This window comes from Hyla sarda, chromosome 3, assembly GCF_029499605.1.
Source record: "Hyla sarda isolate aHylSar1 chromosome 3, aHylSar1.hap1, whole genome shotgun sequence".
NCBI lineage: Eukaryota > Metazoa > Chordata > Amphibia > Anura > Hylidae > Hyla > Hyla sarda.
This window is the reverse complement of record NC_079191.1, coordinates 310,955,326-310,975,389: the sequence shown is the minus strand read 5'-3', so window position 1 is coordinate 310,975,389 and position 20,064 is coordinate 310,955,326. Positions and strand designations below refer to the sequence as shown.

Here is a 20,064-nt window from a genome sequence, read left to right as displayed (position 1 = left end):
AGTTGAAGTTTCACAACAGCTGCGGATACAATCTTTGTAAAACTCTGTTTTATAGCTGTGCATTCTCCAGCTGTGTGCCAGATCTTGCAAAATTACAAAGGATGTGTGGGCATGCTGGAAGTTGTAGTTTTGCAACAGCTAAAAGGCAACACTGCTGTAACACAGTGCTTTACAATCACTGCAGCTCCAACTGTTGCAAATCTACAACTCCCAGCATGCTTGAACAGCCAAACTTTTTCTGACTCCTGAATGAAAAAGAAGCTCATGAGACATTCAGGAGTCTGTGAAAGCTGAATGACACACATAGTGACAGCTATGTTGATTAGCATCCAGCTTTACTAGGAACAGATAGAAAATGTATGCATAAAAACTACTGTGCAGTGATTTGCCGACTGCCAGACTGCTCCCAGACTCAGAGCAGATGAGTCATAACAGTGAGGGAGAGATGGACATGCCCTCTTCACATGGCAAGAAGAAAAAGCAAGTTAGCAACATATAAATGCTATTTGTTACGGATATATAGGTTCTAGACACATTAAAAAAAAGTATGTATATAATCAGGATTAGGTACTAAGTAACATATCCCTTTTTTGTTTTGGCACTATGACAGGTACGCTTTAAAGGGGTACTCTGGGAAACAATAGAATAGGACATAAGTGTCTGATTGTGGGGGACTGGGATGCTGGGATCCCCGCAATCTCCTGTATGGGGGGGGGGGGAGGCTCTCCCTGCTATAATTACCATACTCCTGAGTGCTCCAGCCCCACCTTCAGACAAGCAGGAGTGACAGCCTGCTCAGCCAATCGCCCCACAATCAGACACTTATCCCCTATGCTGTGGATAAGTTGTGTTCCCCAGAGTACCCCTTTAAGAAAAGAGTACAGTTAGCGTAAGGAGTCTTGGTGCACATACAAACTCAAATGTATGGGTAAATCGGCAGAGTGATTGTCAGGAGTGGACTATCAGCAGCCAAGGTCTCACAGTTAAAAGCGGACATCAGCAATCATGCTGATGTTTGCCATTAACTTCACAGATGACTAGATCAATGATGATCACAGCATCTGTAGTGAAAATGGAGGTGTCGATGGATTTGGGTGAACTCATCGGAAAGCCCAGTGCAATCAAGAGGTCCAAATATGTGGAAAAAACGAATCCAGGCTGCTTAGCAGTGCCGATCGGGACACCGGTGGAAATTGCAGAGTCTCAATCAGTTGAGAGGAAGGCAGGAGGACCTGTCTCCTCACCGTCATAACACTGAACAGTGCTATGTGAAGATTACATGTTCTAGTCCCCTATGGGGGACTACAAAATAGTAAAAAAAAAAAGTTAATAATTGTAATTTAACCCCTTCCCTAATAAGAGTTTGAATCACCTCCCTTTTCCCATTTTTAAAATAAAATTATATAAACAAAAATATGTGGTCTCAGCGCATACGTTAATATCAGAACTAATAAAATATCTTAATTCAACTGCATGGTTAATGGCGTATACGTAAAAAAATTAATCTACAATTGCATACCATAAATATTTTTTTAAGAAAAGATCAAAAAGTCCCATCAAAAGACGAAATAATGCAGATAAAAACTACATACGTACATGGAAAAATAAAAGTTGTAGGGATCTGAAGTGGACAATTTTATACAAATTTCATACAAAAAAGTTATGTATATTTTTTTTAGAAGTAACAAAATAAAACCTATATAAATTGGGTACTGTTGTAATCGTATGGACCTACAGGATAAAGATAATGTATTTTTTATTTACCAAAAATTGAACGGAAACCCTCAAAATAATAAAATGGCATTTTTTATTTTAGCCCACAAATATTTTTTTTGTTTTGCCGTAAATTTTGTGGTGAAATGATTGATGTCATTACAAAGTGCAATTGGTGGAGTAAAAAAAAAAAAAACAAGCCCTCACATGGGTCAGTAGGTGGATAATTGAAAGCGTTAGGATTATTAGAAGGTGAGGAGGAAAAAAACTAAATTTTCGTGGCTGGAAAAATAAAAGAGTTAGGTCCTTTAAAAGGGGAAGGGAAAAAAGAGAAGAAGAAAAAGCGCTAAATGCTAAACCTGGCTGTGTCCTCAAGGCTCAAATGGGCTGGCTGTTTTTTTTTTAACACCTTGGGGACGGAGGGTTTTTCCACTTTCGTTTTTTACTCCTTACATTTTAAAAATCATAACCCTTCAAATTTTGCACCTAAAAATCCATATGATTGCTTATTTTTTGTGCCACCAATTCTACTTTGTAATGACATCAGTCATTTTACCAAAAAATCTACGTCGAAACAGGAAAAAAAATCATTGTGCGACAAAATTGAAGAAAAAAATGCTATTTTGTAACTTTTGGGGGCATCCGTTTCTACGCAGTACATTTTTCGGTAAAAATGACACCTTCTCTTTATTCTGTAGGTCCATACGATTAAAATGATACCATACTTATATAGGTTTCATTTTGTCGTACTTCTGGAAAAAAATAACTACATGCAGGAAAATGTATACGTTTAAAATTGTCATATTCTGACCCCTATAACTTTTTTATATTTTTCCGCTTACGGGGTGGTATGAGGGCTCATTTTTAGCACCGTGATATTAAGTTTTTAGCGGTACAGTTTTTGTATTGATCTGACTTTTTGATCGCTTTTTATTCATTTTTCCATGATATAAAAAGTGACCAAAAATACGCTATTTTGGCCTTTTGATTTTTTTTTGCGCGTACGCCATTGACCGTTGTGTTAAATTAACAATATATTTTTAGAATTCAGACATTTCCACACACGGCGATACCACATATGTTTATTTTTATTTTTCTTTACACTTTTTATTTTTATGGGAAAAGGGGGGTAATTCAAACTTTTATTAGGGAAGGAGTTAAATGATCTTTATTAACTCTTTTTTCCCTTTTTTTTGCAGTGTTATAGCTCCCATACGGGGCTATAACACTGCACACACTTATCTTTTACATTGATCAATGGTTTATCATAGGAAACCATTGATCAATGATTCTGCCGCTTGACTGCTCATGCCTGGATCTCAGGCACTGAGCAGTCATTCGGCGATCGGATAGCGAGGAGGAAGGAAGGGACCCTCCTGCTGTCCTACAGCTGTTCGGGATGCGACGATTTCGCCGCGGCGATCCCGAATAGTCCACTGAGCTAACCGCCATTAATTTACTTTCACTTTAGACACGGTGTTCAACTTTGAACGCTGCGTCTAAAGGGTTAATAGCGTGCAGCACTGCGATCAGTGCCGCGCGCTATTAGCCACGGGTCCCGGTCCAACCCACTATGACGCATGGCCACGCTGTGGCCCCGCATTATAGAATGGGAGTGTGCGCCCTCCGTCCCCAACGGGTTGACAACTTTTCCCAACAGCGTGTGTGTGTGTGGGTATATGTGTGCTGGCCAACTTATTCTTTGGTTGTATTTCACATACGGGGGAGTGGCTACCTCCATGTTGGCTCTTGCACCCCACCATCCTCTATTAGGTGTATATAAGGTGCCTTGGATGTTTCAGATCTTGCAATGCCTGCTGAGCTGTTCACACAGAGGCATATTCATAGTGTAGGGTCCGTCCCAGAATGAGGTCACCTTACCGTGGTGGGACGGTCCAAGCTATTTGGCTGCCAAATTTGCAAGTTAAGTACCTCATAATTTCATATTTTCCTTCATTGGATTACAGCTGTATAGCTTTTCATGTTCTATCTATATACTCATGTATACTCATGTTTTATCTATATCTTTGTGCTAGCAGTGTGCTGCTGTATTCTCCTGTTGATGTGTGTGTGTGTGTGTGTATATATATTTATTTATTTATTAATAATATAATTTTTATGATTAGTGACAAACTTAATTTATCTGACTGGCAAAATAATATTGCATATCATAATCTAAACATCCATGGAAGACTGCACTTTGCACATATTATTTCATAATTAATTCATTATTACTTTATAGACAAAGTACCTTTGGAGTATGTTGCTGCTCCAAGAACTGATGGCGTAGATGTTCCAGATTCTGCTGCTGTAAATGTTCTGCCAGCTGATGGAAAAGTGAGTTGTTCACAGAATCTGGTACAAGAGGACTTAAGAAGAAGAAGAAAAAAAAAAAGAAAAAAAAAAAAAAGTCAATGAAATGGCATATGGGCAATTTTAAAATCAGACATAGCATCCACAGTAACAGAGTTGGAGTGATCTTGTAGTGTCAAGGAAACTAAATCAGCATCACATTTGTCCTATGACGCAGCAGGCAAAAGGTTGTCAGTGTACAGGATATAGGGAAGCTGCTGAGGTTCCTATTTTGGGTAGGGTCACACGTGACTGATCCGCAGAGTATTTTATGATGTGTATCCACCGGTGACCTGGCCATAGTGTGCCTCCAGCTGTTGCCACCCTCCTCCCGCATCGCCCTGTCTCCTGGCCTGCTTGCAGCGGCAAGCCGCCACTCCGAGCAGCCACACAGGGGCCTGCGAGTACACACTACTGACATTTGTTTTAAAAAATAAGCATGCACCTAAGAGCTCTCCACCTTGAGAACAACACATTGGTAATGTCACAGTTGACAGTCTAGGCCCTCAACAACAAATCAGATGCTAAAACGAATGGCACCGGTAGCTAGTAAATAGGGCCTGTCACAGATAAATAAAAAGCGTTGAATTCATGGATCTGTAGTTTCATTAACCCCTTAGATGCTGTGATTAATGCCAATAACTGTGTCTAAAGAATTAAATCGTACATCCAAGCAAGCTCAGTCGGTTCAACAGACGCCCGCAACATGGTCGCGGGGGTCCGATGGCGGAGGAGGGTCCCCTTAAGTGCCACAGATCACTAAGTCCCTTATGCAGCCTGGATTAGCAAGGCTGTATCAGTAAAGCACCGATCACACTGCTATGCAATAGGCATAGCATTGTATAGTATAAATATATTATAAATATATATATATATATATATATACACACATACACACACACACATTGTATATATTACATTGCACAGTATTAATATATAATAAAATCACCCTTCTTTTCTCATTTTACTCCCCCCACCCCCCCCAAAAAAAAAATTATAATAATAATAAACAAACTTAGTATTGCAGCAAGTGTAATTGTCCACACTATTAAAAATATAATGTTTATGATGAAATGCTAACTGTATATTCATGTAATTTAATTGTAAAAAGCATTGCTATAAGGCTAGGTTTACATCAATGCTGTGGAGCTCTGGGACAGCTGATAACGGGGTCGGGACGGAGGTTAAAAAACTGGACATCAACGGAAACAGACTGGTCCCATTCACTTTAAATGGGGTCAATTCTGGGTTCCGTTAAATGCCGAATTTTTTTTTATGATTTCAGTGGAGAAAAAAATCTGACATGCAGGTTTTTTTTTTTTTCCTCTGCTAAAGTCCCTTCATTATAACAGAATCAGCAAGCGGAGCTCCATAACAGCTCTAAATGCTGATGTAAACCTAGCCTAAGTTGCATATGTTCTTATGGTAGTTAATCTGACAGCTTGGTAATTAAATTAACTTACTGCAGAAACAATGCATTTTCTCACAGCTCACACTATTGTTTAGGTACTTTACAAGGGTTACATTTTTGTTATAGTATTCTATAGGAATCATTTTGGTATATGCTCACATTGAATAACACATATACAGTATAATCTCCCTTAGCGGACACCTCCAAATAGGGGACATTCCCAATAGCGGACGTGGACACACCCAATAGGGGACAAAACACTCCCAATAGGTTACAACCAAGCTTATGTGCCGGCCCTACTTTGTACACAGGGCTGCTGTCAGGGGGGTACAGCCAATACCCCAATAAGGGGCTCACTGTTTAAACAGTGGTCTCCTGCTTCTGTACGTTCACAGGCCACATCAATCGCAAGCACCCCCGCCTGATCCCCCCCATGCCAAATCACCCCGCCCTTTATAACCCCCTGAGCCACATCAATTCTCCTTAACACCACCCCCCCATGCCAAATCACCCCGCCCTTTATAACCCCCTGAGCCACATCAATTCTCCTTAACACCACCCCCCCGTGCATTTATTTTTTATTCCCCCTTTACAACCGCTGTGCAAATTTCTCACCCCCTCTTTACCACCCCTGTGCCATTTCTTTCCCCCCTTTATCGCACCTGTAACATTTCATCACCCTGTGCCAAATCAAATGTCACATCACTTTTCCTCTTCCCTCCACCCCTTCTTACTTGGCCAGCAGACTCAGGGGCTCTCAGCGAGTTTGAAGTTCTCCTCACTTAGAGGCTGTGAGCAGCGGCGGTTGCCAGCAGTGATAAGTGACGCCGCTGCTGCTCTCAGTAAGTTCAGCGAAGGGGGCGTCAGGAGAACGTCGAACCCGCTGCACCTGAATCTGATGGCCAGGTAAGAAGAACAACAGAGGGAGGAGGGAAGAGTTAAAGCGATGTGGCACAAGGGGTAAGGGGAGGGGTGATTTGGCACAGGGGAAATTAAATGGTACAGGGGGAATTAAATGGTACAGGGTGTGGTAAAGAGGGGTTGATGAACTTGCATAGAGGGCAATAAAGGGGGAATTAAATGGCACACAGGCAGTTAAGGGGAAATTAACGTGGCACATGGTGTAAGGGGGGATGATTTGGCTCTGGGCACAGGGGGGAATAAAGTGGAATAGGGTATAAAGGGGGAATGAAATGGCACAGAAGGGTTCAAAGGGGGAACAATATAGTGGCATTGGAGGAATCAAGAGAAGAAATAAAATGGCACGGGGGATAAAGTACAGGGGGTAATAAGGGGTGATTAAAAGTTACTAAGATTCTACTGTAAGGGTGCATTCGCATGTGCATATTTTTGCTGCAGATTTTGCTGCCTATTGACTTCAATAGGTAGCAAAATCTGCAACAGCAAAACTGCAGCATAAAATATGCACATGTGAACGCACCCTTACAGTAGAATTGTGAACTTACTCTAATATTTCTTTTTATCATGTTTTATAGGTAATTACACTCTGGAGTGAGTACAGTACAGTATGCAGTCATTTAGAAAGATTTTATAATGTAGTTGGTTATCCAATAGGTAAATCCTAAGTTTGTAAAACTTCACATTTTCCAGAGCAATGTTACCCTGTAGCAGCAGCCTAGGTGTTTTCCAACATATTAAAAAGTAGATTTTTTATGCTTACTGTAAAATCGCTTTCTCGGAGGATCCATTGGGGGACACAGAACCGTGGGTATATGCTCTTGCCGCTAGGAGGCGTTGACACTAGGCAAACTAAAGGGTCGGCCCCTCCTGGCAGGATATACCCTACCTACTGGCCCTGAGCTAATCAGTTTAGTCCCAAAACAGTAGGAGGCAACCGACAGAAAAAGAAACCAGCAGAAGTACGAGGGAACCAGACAAAAAAAAAAAACGGAAACCGATCCACCCCTCGGACAAAACCAATGAAAACTGTACCCAATCCATGGGTGGGAGCTGTGTCCCCCAATGGATACGATAAGCATAAAAAATCTACTTTTCTCGATCGGAATCCATTGGGGGACACAGAACCGTGGGACGTACCAAAGCAGTCCCCGGGGTGGGAAGAAAAGTACCCAACTTAAAATCAGGAAGAGGACAAAGCCACTGCCGCCTGCAACACCTTGCGGCCCAAACTGGCGTCAGCCGACGCGAAAGTGTGCACCTGGTAGAATTTTGTGAAAGTGTGTATGGACGACCAGGTAGCCGCTTTACAGACTTGCATGGCCGAAGCCCTATTGCAGAGAGCCCAAGAAGCCCCAACAGAACACGTGGAATGCTCTGTCACCCGAAAAGGTGGAACCTTGCCCTTGCGGCTGTACGATTCTGAAATGGTAGAGTGAATCCACCGAGAAATGGTCGCCTTGGAAACCGGAAGACCCTTGCGACTACCCTAAGGGACCACAAAAAAAGTGTCACCCTGTCGAAAAGAGGAGGTGACCGAAAGACAAGTCCGGACAGCCCGAACCACGTCCAAGGTGTGAAGGGAATGCTCCTTGGCATTGGAAGGGGATGGACAAAAGGAAGGAAGAACAATCTCTTCGTTCACATGAAAAGAGGAAACCCCTTTGGGCAAAAAAGGAGGTGGATGAAAAACCACCTTACCCCGATGAAGAGCCAAAAGAGGGGAACGACAGGAAAGAGATGCCAACTCAAAGACCCTCTGAATAGAAGTGATGGCAATGAGAAAGGCGACCTTCCATGAAAGAAAACGAAGAGAGGCATCCCGAATGGGTTCGAATGGTGCCTCTCTCAAGGCTCAGAGTACTAGGTTGAGGTCCCACGGAGGAGGGGGAGACCTGAAAAGAGGAGCCTTGTGGGCCACTCCCTGCAGGAAGGTGCGAACATGGGAGTTAGAGGTCAACTGCTGTTGGAACAGAATACAAAGAGCCGAAACCTGACCCTTAAGGGAGCTAAGGGTCAATTGTTGGTCCAGCCCCGATTGGAGAAAAGCAAGAAGGCGCGGAAATGGTGAATTATACTCACCGATAATTCCTTTTCTGGAAGTCTCCACGACAGCACCCATGAGATTATCTCCTCCTCCTGATCGGGACAGGAAAAAACACTGAGAGATTAAATTCGAGGCGCAGATGACAGGCCGAATGGGAGACAAACTGAAAGTGGCGGACCCTGGACCCCTACTGGATGGCAAATCTCAAATATTTTTGGGAATTTGAATGAATGGGAATGTGGTAATATACATCGCGAAGATAGATAGTCACCATCACAGCCCTCTCCTTTATTAACTGAACTGCAGACTTCACAGTTTCCTTCTTGAATTTTTTGTAAACCACAAATTTGTTCAGGGGTTTCAGGTTTATAATTGTACGGAACTTCCCATTTGGTTTGGAAACCAAAAACAGGGAAGAATAATGACCTAGGCCCCTCTGAAGGAGAGGAACCTCCTGGATAGCACCCAGAGACGGTCCTGAACAACCCTGAGAACCAATTTCTGTTTTTTTTACTCTGCTGAGTAACATACCTTGGAGGGGGAGGTGATGACAACTCGATTCGGAGGCCCTGAGATATTATCTCTGCTATCCAGGGATTGGGAATTAGTGACTCCCAAACTGGGGCAAAATGGGAAAGCCTTGCCCCCACTGGCATAGCGTCATTGCTTAGGGTTGGAAGAGGACTGACCGGGGTTAGTAAAGATATTTCTACCCCTACCTCCCTTCCTGTAAGACCAACATCCTGTTTTCCCTTTACCTCCTCTGAAAGATTGGTCTGACTGGGAAAAAAGATGAAAAGAAGACTTTTTAGGTTGGACCTTATCTAAGAGCAATCCTTTTTTCTTGTCTGCTGCTTTTTCCAGAATAGAATCCAACTCTGGACCAAACAAAAATTTTCCATGGAAAGGAAGAGAGCAGAGTTTACTTTTTGAAGTCATGTCTCCCGACCAAGATTTCAACCACAGTACACGCCTAGTGGTATTGGATAAAACAGCAGTACGAGAAGCAAGTTTTACCGATTCTGCAGAGGCATCTGATAAAAAATTAGATGCCATCTTAAGGGGTAAGGATTCCAAAATATGGTCCTTAGGGGTATCAGACTGGAGGTGGTATTCCAGCTGGTCTAACCAAACTCCTAAAGTCCTGGCTACACAGGTAGAGGCTATACTAGGCCTTAACAGTGAGGAAGCAGCCTCCTAAGGCTTTTTAAGCAAACTCTCTGCCTTTCTATCCATTGGATCTTTAAGTTGTGTAGCATCCTCAAAAGGCAGAGAGGTGCGCTTTGCTACATTAGCAACCGGGATGTCTACTAATGGTATCGTGTATCAGGTAGTAGAGTCTGCGTCATCAAGGGATACCGCCTTTTTAAGACCCCTAGGAATAAAAGCATTCTTTTCTGGCTTTGCCCATTCATTTAATAATTTTATGCAAATTTGTATGAACAGGGAAAGTACAGGGTTTCCTGTCTCCTAGGCCTCCAAAAAGCTCATCCTGGATAGACTTAGTCTCCTGAACTTCCTCTAAATTCAAGGAAGTAGGAACAGACTTAATTAAGGATTCTATATCATCAGAATTAAACAAGAATTAAACAAGAGGAATCTTTCTCTTCATGAGGATTTTCCACGTATTCTCCTTCTTCCAACTCTGGAGTTACACTTTCTTCAGAATCCAAAAAAGACAGCATTTTAGTCTTTTTTTTACAGCTGATACATTAACAGAAGTAGAGGATGCCACAGGGGTAACATGTGTAAAAGAGGCTAATGCTGAGTGAATCTCTGAATGAATCATGGATTAAATTTCTAGCATAAGAGTTGGAGAGTCATCTTTTACTACTGATGCAATCCATGATTTACACAGAGGTTTAGAAGCAGATTCTGGAAACTCCTTATAGCAAATAACACATTTCTTAGGTTTAGATTTTTTCGGTTTAACCGAAGAGCCTGCAGAATCCTTGTCTCCCTGCAAATATAAGGAAGAGAAGGATAAAACAGCATGCATGAAGATAGGCCAGGGCGAACCCATAGGCCCTCAGTACTCACGGATCCTGGGATCACTGGAGGATCTGAAACTTTTGCAGGTGAGCTCATGATGCAGCCTTGTATTATCTAATGCTGGAATCAGGAAGAGCAGCTTCCATCTGGGAGTGGGGCTTCTTATAGGTAAAAAGCCGGTCTCCAGATTCAAATTCCCCGCCCCAGCGCGGCCGGAAGTGACGTCAGACGCCAGCATCCCGGCCGGAAGGAGATCTACTGGGAGAAAATAAACTAAGAAGCGCTCGCGCGAGGTAAAGAACTCCTCGCTGAAGGCAGAGACCGCTGCAAGGAGACCGCACAGAGACCCGCACACTACACGGTGTTCCCGCGGCATCCCTCCGCCTCCATGCTCCCGGAGCAGACCTACAGAGTGGACCGGACCAAAAGGGGAGAAAAAGACAGGGAGTGTGCTGTGTCTGCACCCCGAGTCTGCAAAGCCCCGGTAAGGACCTTCAATTTTCTTCATGCAGGAGAGCAAAAAAAAAAAAACCCTGCACCTCTCTGCTCCTTCCCTGACAGGGACAGGAAAAAACACTGGTGTGGAGAGGAAGGGGTGGGGAATTTTAACCTCTGTGTTTTTTCCTGTCCCAATCACGTGGAGAAGATAATCTCATGGGTGCTGTCATGGAGACGTGGGGGGAAAGAAAATACTACCGGAGAAAACGACCGCCTCGCACCACCGAAAATAAGCTTTCCAGGTGCGGTGGTAAATCCTGGCAGATGAAGGCTTTTATGCCCAAAGCATGGTACCAATTACCTCAGGGGAAAAACCGCGCACCCTGAATACCGCGGTTTCAACTGCCACGCCGTATATTGCAGCGACAGTAAATTGGGGTCGCAAGAGGCAAAGAGGACCCTGAGACAGAAGGCCGGGGCAAAGCAGAAGACGCAGCGGTACGTCGTCGACCAGCCGAATGATGTCGGCGTACCACGCGCGTCTGGGCCAATCTGGAGCCACCAGAATGGCAGGAACACCCTCCGCCTTGAGTTTCCTCAGAACCCTGGGCAGGAGGGGAAAGTGGGGAAAGAGGTGAGGGAGACGGAAGGACGACCATGCAATGACTAGGGCGTCCACCGCCAAGGCCAGAAGATCCTGCAACTTCGCCACAAAGGGGAAAATCCTCCTGTTGTGGTGGGATGCCAAGAGATCCACATCCGGGGTTCCCCGGAGATTGCAGATCAGTGAGAACAACTTCTGATAGAGACACCACTCCCCGGATCCGCCGAGGGAATGGGATGTGAATCGCTGAGAGGGCAGGGACTCGAGCCTCGGCCCAGAGAAGAATTCTGGAGACCTCCATCGCTGAACGATTTTGCTGCCTTGGTGATTTATGTAAGCGACCGCCGTTGCGTTGTCCGACTGAACACGGACCGGTCGACCCTGAAGGAGATCCTCCCAATGGAAGAGACAAAGAAAAATTGCCCAGAGCTCCAGAAGATTGATGAGAAGGCAGGATTTCTGAGGAGACCAGCGACCCTGGACAGTCAGGTCCCGAAACACACCTCCCCAGCCCTGGAGGCTCGCATTGGTAGTGACAATTTGCCAATGAAGAGGGAAGAAAGACCTCCCCAGAAGAAGCAGAGGAGAATGGAACCACCAAAGAAGGGACCGCCACACCGCCGGAGACTCAAGAATCCGGCGATCCAGAGAGAACAGAGATTTGTCCCACCTGGCCAGTTGGAGGGGGCGACAATGAAACTGGGCGAAAGGGACTGCCTCCATGGCAGCCACCATCCGGCCCAGGACCTCCATGCAGAAACAAATTGGAAATAGGGAGGGTCGTCGCAGGCGATGGACACCCAGCTGTATAGAGCGCTGTTTGTCTAAGGGAAGGCAGTGTCGAAGAGGAGACCCAGAAATATCAGGGACTGGGAAGGGGACAGATGCGACTTCTCCCAGTTGATCATCCAGCCGAAAGAGGACAGGGTGTGAAGCGAGATCTGAAGACTCTCCAGATTTTGGGACTGGGACGGGGCTTTGATTAAGAGGTCGTCCAGGTAGGAGAGAACTGAGATCCCCCGGCTCCGAAGAATGGCAATCACTGCCGCCATGACCTTGGTGAAGACCCTGGAGGCCGTTGCTAGACCAAAGGGGAGTGCCACAAACTGAAAGTGGCCCGCCGGAACAGCAAATCGAAGAAATCCCTGATGAGCCGGAAAGATAGGCATGTGGAGATAGGCATCCCAGATGTCCAACGATGAAAGGAACTCGCCCCGGTCCATGGAAGCCACCACGGACCGGAGAGACTCCATCCGAAAGTGGTGGATACGTAGATGAGATTGAGTACCGAGATCCAGAATGGGGCGAACAGAGCACTCCTTCTTGGGAACTACAAAGAGGTTTGCGTAGAACCCTGAAAAACGCTCCTCTGGTGGAACTGCCACTTTCACTCCCTGAGAGAGGAGTGAACGTAAAGTGGTCTGAAAAGCCACTGCCAAGGAAGCGGCCCGCGGAGGACGAGATCAGAAGAACCGGTGTTTGAGAATGGAAGCAAATTATATCCGATAACCCCCTGAAATGATGTCTCACACCCAAGAGTCCTGGACTTGAGCCAGCCAAATGTCCTGGAAGAGAGACAGGCTCCCCTTCAGGAAGGGGTAGATTTACGGGTACCGGATTTGGAAGGGAAACCGCCAGATCGGTTGTCCGACTTCCATGACTGACGTGTCTTGAAAGAGGGGGCTTTCCTAGATGGGGGTGCACCTGTTTGGAAGGGCTACCCGATGTAAATGGCTAATAGGAAGTCCCTTCAGGACGGGGGTCGGAGCAACAAGACTTGTTCTGCGGTAGCAGAGAACTCTTAGCTCCCGTAGCTTCGGAAATAATTTCGTCCAGCAGTTTCCAAAAAAGCTGGGAACCAGAGAAGGGCAACTCAGTCAGTGACCTCTTCGAAGCTGCATCAGCATCCCACGCCTTTAGTCACATGGAGCGGCGAATGGCAACCAAGCAAGCTGAGGCAAGGGCCGTGCAGCGAGCGGACTCCAAAGCTGCTGAGCAGAGAAAATCACCAGCCTGAGAGATCTGGCGATCTTGTCCGCAGGATCCTTAAGTGACGCTGCATCTGCCAGAGGCAGAGTAGTGGACTTGGACAGGCGAGAGACCGGAGGATCAACCGTAGGTGGCACTGTCAATGTGGAAACCAGGTCCTGAGGAAAGTGAAATTGGGCTTGATTCCCTGGAACTTTCTCACCGGGTTTTTCCAAGCAGCGTCCAGTAAGGCATCAAATTCCGTTTGAGAACTGAAAGCCTTGGGAGCATGCCGAGAGCGGCTAAAGGAGACTTCTGGATCAGGATCCAAAGTTCTGGGGTCCTCCAGCTGAAATGTGTCCCGGATGGCTGACACTAAACTGTCCACCATTTCGGACTAGAGTGAGTCCTCATGATCCGAAACAGAATCTTATCAGTTGTCCGCTGCTCCCCTTGGGGAGTGGGAACCTGCAAAGGCAACCCTTGAAAGAGGTGAGGGAGACCTAGAGTGAGAGGACGGGGACCTCGGATGAATACTCAGAGAACGGCCCCTGGAGCGGGAGTGCTGCCAGTGAGCTGGAGAGGAAGAGCGAGATCGGCGAGCAGAGGGGTCACCCCGGGTGTGCCCTAGTGAAGAGCCAGAGGTAATCACCTTAGAGCACTTGGAAGCACGGAAGAATAGAGGGTCAGGGGACACGGAGCGCAAATTCAGCAGAAAAGACCACTCCAAGGCGGAGGCCAATGATTTGGTGACCCTAGCCAATTCAGAAATCGACTGAGTAAGGGAAGATACCCTCTCTGGAGGGTGGACTAGCCCCACGCATTCCGACGGGACATTAGGAGCTACTGAAACGGTCGGCGAGACCAGCTTGGAGGAGCAGGTGGAACAGGAGGATTCAGTAGAACCCCCAGGGATTTTTTTTTGGGGGGGGGGGGTTGGGGGGGTCAGGTCTGGAGTCGGACATAGCTGGTAGCCCAATAGACAGTACAGAAAAAATTGGAGCAATCTCACCCGGTCTGTATCCCGCTGCAGAATAGAGCAGCAGAATACAGAGGAAGCTGTAGCAGAGCTGCGAGGAGACCAGGAGCCGCTGCGTGAGGCACGGAGCAGAGAGAGAGTGAGAGAGAGGGGAGGAGCTAGCCACCCATAAGGCAGGCAGGCAGGCCTCCTCCCAAAACGTTCCTCATTGGACAAGGTTGACCTACACCAGATACAATACTCCCCGCGGCCATGCGGATAAGAAAAGAGCCAGCCGCATGAAAAAGAAGCGTCCGGCATCTAAAAACAGGGGGAGCCGCCGGCCGGGATGTCGGCTGAGTGCGGCTTGCGAAAGTAAAATCTTCCACCAGCCGCGCGAACTGCAAGGGCTGCTGCGCTGTAGGAGAAATAAGCAGTGCCGGGGAGAGAGAAAGGGAGAGAGAGAACTGTCCCGCATTCCCCAGAGCCCCGATACTGAAAGTGAATAAAACAGGGCATAAAATAGGACATGCAGGTAGTCCTAATATATTGTACCACTGATAGAAGTTATCCCTGGCCACCCTAGACAGAAAAAAAAAGGAGAGAAGTCCTGTCACAGTCCTCACACATAAGAGGCTCCATAGGATAGTGATGGAGGGGGAAGGGGGGCAGGGGACATATGAACCCTGTACCCGCTATACTCACCTGAAGATGTCTTCAGCCAGACTTATAGATACCTGCATCACGTCATGCTGCTACAGTTCAAGACGAGCAGGGAAAATAGGGGGACCTGGACCCAAGGTGCGACCCCAAAGTGCTGACCGTTGGCCGGAAGGAGTTAACGGTGCATTTGTATTATGTCCCGTGCCCCTTAGCCGCATATGGGGGAACAGGTAGCACCATGCTCCTGAACCCCCACTGGAAAACAGAAAATAAAAAGGATAAAAGAACCTAAAACAGGCCCTAACTGTGAAAACAAAAAAGAAGACCAGGTCTAGAGAGAACTCCAGACCTGTGTCTTGTCTCCTAGGACACTAAGCTAAAACCGATTAGCACAGGGCCAGTAGGGCAGGGTATATCCTGCAAGGAGGGGGCGACCCTTTTTTGTTTGCCTAGTGTCAGCACCTCCTAGCGGCAAGAGCATATACCCACGGTTCTGTGTCCCCTAATGGATTACGATCGAGAAATAATTTATGTTTTACAATCTAGGTGTGCACTTTTTTTCTTTAATAACATTAAGATGTGTATAAAGAGTTCTTACATTTGTGAACCATCCTTTTTTGAGTCTTCATTCTGTGACTTATCCTCTCCAAAATCAAATCGGTCCATGAGTTTCTAAAAATAAGAATAAAAAAATAAGCAAAGTTCGTTAGGCACTTTCATTTGCAAAAAAACCTTTTTATATAATGTAGATAGTAACATAATGTATATATTTTTAATAAACATTGGTTAAAAACTGTATATTTTGCCTGTGTCTCTCTGTGCAGAGACAAAACACTGGAAGTGTGTGCTGAAGAGCAGGGCTTTGTGCACTGAGGCTCTGTAACACACCCCAGCTTGTTGATTGACACCTTAGGAACCTGCACAGAGCCCTGCTTATTTTGTCCACACTGTATTATGCCTCTGCACATAGACACACATGTGAAGCAGGAAACAAGACAGTATTTTTTTTTCACCCAACAATTTACCAATTTTTTACCAATGCATATTACAAATATACTTAGAAGGTTATTATCTAACATTTTTGCAAATGACAGGTACACTTTAAAGGGGTACTCTGGTGGAAAACTTTTTTTAATCAACTGGTGCCAGAAAGTTAAACAGATTGGTAAATTAATTCTATTGAAAAATCTTAATCCTTCCAGTACCTATCAGCTGCTGTACACTACAGAGGTTCTTTTCTTTTTGAATTTCTTTTCTGTCTGACCACAGTGCTCTCTGCCTCTGTTCATGCCAGGAACTGTTCGGAGTAGGAGCATATCCCTATTGCCAACCCCTTCCTGCTCTGGATAGTTCCTGACATGGGACAGGAGAATTAAGATTTTTAAATAGAAGTAACAAATCTGTTTAACTTTAAAAAAAAAAATTCTACCGGGGTACCCCTTTAAGCCTACAAAATTAAAGCACCCTATAAACAATAACCACAGCTCTGATTATTATCATAATATTAGTGATACATAGTAAAGGCTACTGGACAGCAAATTGACAGGAGACCCAGGAAGTAACCCCTAATCAAAATGACAACCCCTTCAAATGTAATCCCTTCTCCATAAAAAGGTTATATGCACACAGCAGGGGAAACATAGCATTATATGCTCATTTGAATTAATGGATAACCATGTAGGGATAGGCTGGGTCACTCTTACAGGGATGTGGGGGGGGGGGGGGGTTTGGTCACCAACATATAGGTGGACAATCTATTTAGGTATTATTTTTAAAATGCAACTTTGCATGTATTTTATTTTCCTCAAACAAGGGTTGGTTCCTAAATTAAGGAACAGTATAAAGGATAGCTTTGTGCAATTTTTAAATCATTCTACTTTCATGCCACTTCTATATATTCCTAGTTATAAGGTCATGTCAAAGGTGCCCTTTCTCTACAGCTTAAATGAGGATTAGAAAAACAGAGATGTTTTCTTCCATAAACAGTGCCACTTCTGTCCTTAGTTTGTGCGTGGTACTTCATGTCAGTTTTATTGACGTGAATGGAACAGAGAAGCAATACCACACACAACCCAAGGGCAGTCTGTCTTATCGTTTGCACTTCTCCATGACTATCCCACTCACAAGTTCCCCCAGATAACGGTGGCAGCACAAGTACAGTAATGTAGTCTTCTTCTGGCAGCCTCAAAGCAGTTCTACACTTGTGCATCTAAATTCAGAACAGCAGCTGGAAAGGAGCTGAGAAAAGACTACATAACTGTGCCTGTGCCACCCCTAATTTGAATGTATTTATGTGAGGTGTGCATGGAGAGGTATAAATGATAAGATAGGTTAGTGGCTGTCAGTCAAATGGAGTAGGCAGATACAAGTGGTAAAAAAACAAAACAAAAAATAAAGGCAATGGAAAGGACTATTAAAAAGCATGCACAGAATCAGGATGATTAGTACAAACTAGCAATTTGACAGGTCCACTTTAAGAAATCGCTGTACAGTTTAGTAAAAAAAAAATATTCTCGAAGCAAATTATCCATTTAGGCTAGGCATATCCCCATATACCGTACAAGATAAGCGACAATTTGACATTACATCACATACCTTACTGAGGGATACACTTTGCTCCAATGGGTTGAGAGTGTTTGAGGCAGCTGCTGCTGCTGTAAGCTGGGCTGTAAGTGCTTGCAATTGAACCACTAAACCAGCATCTAGAGCTTGCAGAAGTGAGGGCTGTGGTTTTTGCTGTTGGACATGCAAAGACTGAACCAACTGCTGAAGCTAAAATAAATAAATAAAAAATAAATAACTAACTAAATGAATAAAAATAACTGTGTAAGTAAGGGCTTATTCACATGGCCGTCTGGGGGCATGCCCACTGGCGGGACCCCCACGATCAGACATCATATCCCCTATCCTTCGGATAGGGGATATGATGTCTGGCAGCGGAGTACCCCTTTAATGTCATCCGTTTGCATCTGTTTTTTCCAATTCGTTTTTGATCAGTTATTTTTTCTGAGCAGGCTCAGAAGAGGTGGGAGCAATCGGGAAGTAAAAAAAAATAAAAAAATGAAAACAGACAATAAAGGATACAAATGGATAAAAAAAACTTATGTACAAGGATGCCACTTAAAGGGGTACTCGGGTGGATAACTTTTTTTTTTTTTTTTTTTTTTAAATCAACTGGTGCCAGAAAGTTAAACAGATTTTGTATATTACTTTTTTCTTTTTGGAACACAGAGCTCTCTGCTGACATCATGACCCCAGTGCTCTCTGCTGACATCTCTGTCCATTTTAAGAACGGTCCAGAGTAGAAGAAAATCTCCATAGCAAACATATGCTGCTCTGGACAGTTCCTAAAATGGACAGAGATGTCAGCAGAAAGCTCTGTGTTCCCAAAAGAAAATAATTTACTCTGTAGTATTCAGCAGCTTATAAGTACTAGAAGAATTAAGATTTTTTTTAAATAGAGGTAATTTACAAATCTGTTTAATTTTCTGGCACCAGTTGATAAAAATATAATGATATTTGCATCAATTTGCATCTGTTTATATGTATGGTCTGTTTCGCAGCAATAATGGGAGAAATAGCAGGAGGGAGAGAACGGCCATGTGAACCTAGCCTAACAATAAAATGCACTAGACCTGTTTACATTACAAATCATCACATGGCAAGTATTGAACTCCTATTGTTTGGACCCTTTTATTCTATCTTACAGTGAGAAAAGAAAAGATTTGGGGGCTCAAATTTCCCATACACAGTGCATTCGCTAAAAGCCTTCAGACTCTTCCACCCCTTAAAGGAGTACTCTGGAGCAGACTACTCCTGCTCCGACCTGCCTGGGCTGCAAAAAAACAATGAAAATAAAACATCACTCATCTTCCTGGGTTCCCACGGCATCACATTGGTGCTCAGCCTATTATGGGCCGAGGCAGAACATCGCGGCGGCCGGCGATAGGCTGAGCGCCATGTGATGCTTCGTTCACACGGAAGTATGAAGATGATGGACGGAGGACCGATTAGCTGTAGTGGCGGCCCGCGAGAACCCAGGAAGGTGAGTGATGGTTTCTTTTCATTTTCTTTGCAGCCCGAGCAGGATGGAGCAGGAGTAGTCTGCACCAGAGTACTCCTTCAAAAAACCCTGATATCTCTGGAATAGGGGAGGGAGCATATCAATATAGTGTATACACCACTAGATATAGGGCATTATAAACTCTATTTTTGGAAGAAGCTACAGGCCCACTTGATCTGGATAAGTTCTCTCTCACTGCACTACTCTTTTAACCCCTTAAGGACCAAGCACATTTTCACCTTATGGACCAGACCATTTTTTGCCCACTTTCACTTTAAGCATTAATAACTCCGGGATGCTTTTACTTATGAATTTCATTCCAAGAATGTTTTTTCGTGACATATTCTACTTTAACATAATGGTAAATTTTCGGCGATACTTGCATCATTTCTTGGTGAAAAATTCCAAAATTTCATGAAAAAACTTTGAAAACTTTTCATTTTTCTAACTTTGAAGCTCTCTGCTTGTAAGGAAAATAGACATTCCAAACAAATTATATATTGATTCACATATACAATATGTCTACTTTATGTTGACATCATAAAGTTGACATGTTTTTACTTTTAGAAAACTTCAAAGATCAGCAGCAATTTTCCAATTTTTCACAAAATTTTCTAAATCGGAATTTTCCATGGACCAGTTCAGGTCTCAAGTGGATTTGAAGGGCTTTCTCATTAGAAATACCCCATAAATTACCGATTATAAAAACTGCACCCCTCAAAGTATTCAAAATGACATTCAGTAAGTGTGCTAACCCTTTAGGTGTTTCACAGGAATAGCAGCAAAGTGAAGGAGAAAATTCAAAATCTTCATTTTTTACACTCGCATGTTCTTGTAGACTCAGTTTTTGAATTTTTACAAGGGGTAAAAGGAAAAAATTTCTCTCAAAATTTGTAACCCATTTTCTCTCGACTAAGGAAATACCTCATATGTGTAT

The 20,064-nt window shown here is 44.3% G+C and overlaps 1 protein-coding gene across 2 annotated transcripts in view; it reads right to left on the bottom strand.

Annotated features, from left to right (window-relative positions):
- SCAF8 (SR-related CTD associated factor 8) overlaps positions 1-20,064 on the bottom strand; it is a 137,543-nt gene that overhangs the window by 35,470 nt on the left and 82,009 nt on the right. For both annotated transcript variants that reach the window (XM_056567042.1, XM_056567043.1), the window contains 3 exons: positions 17,660-17,836; positions 15,663-15,736; positions 3,965-4,082 (listed from right to left, as the gene is read on the bottom strand). In XM_056567042.1, the coding sequence (XP_056423017.1) occupies positions 3,965-4,082; positions 15,663-15,736; positions 17,660-17,836 (369 nt within the window). The remainder of the gene's footprint in view (positions 1-3,964; positions 4,083-15,662; positions 15,737-17,659; positions 17,837-20,064) is intronic.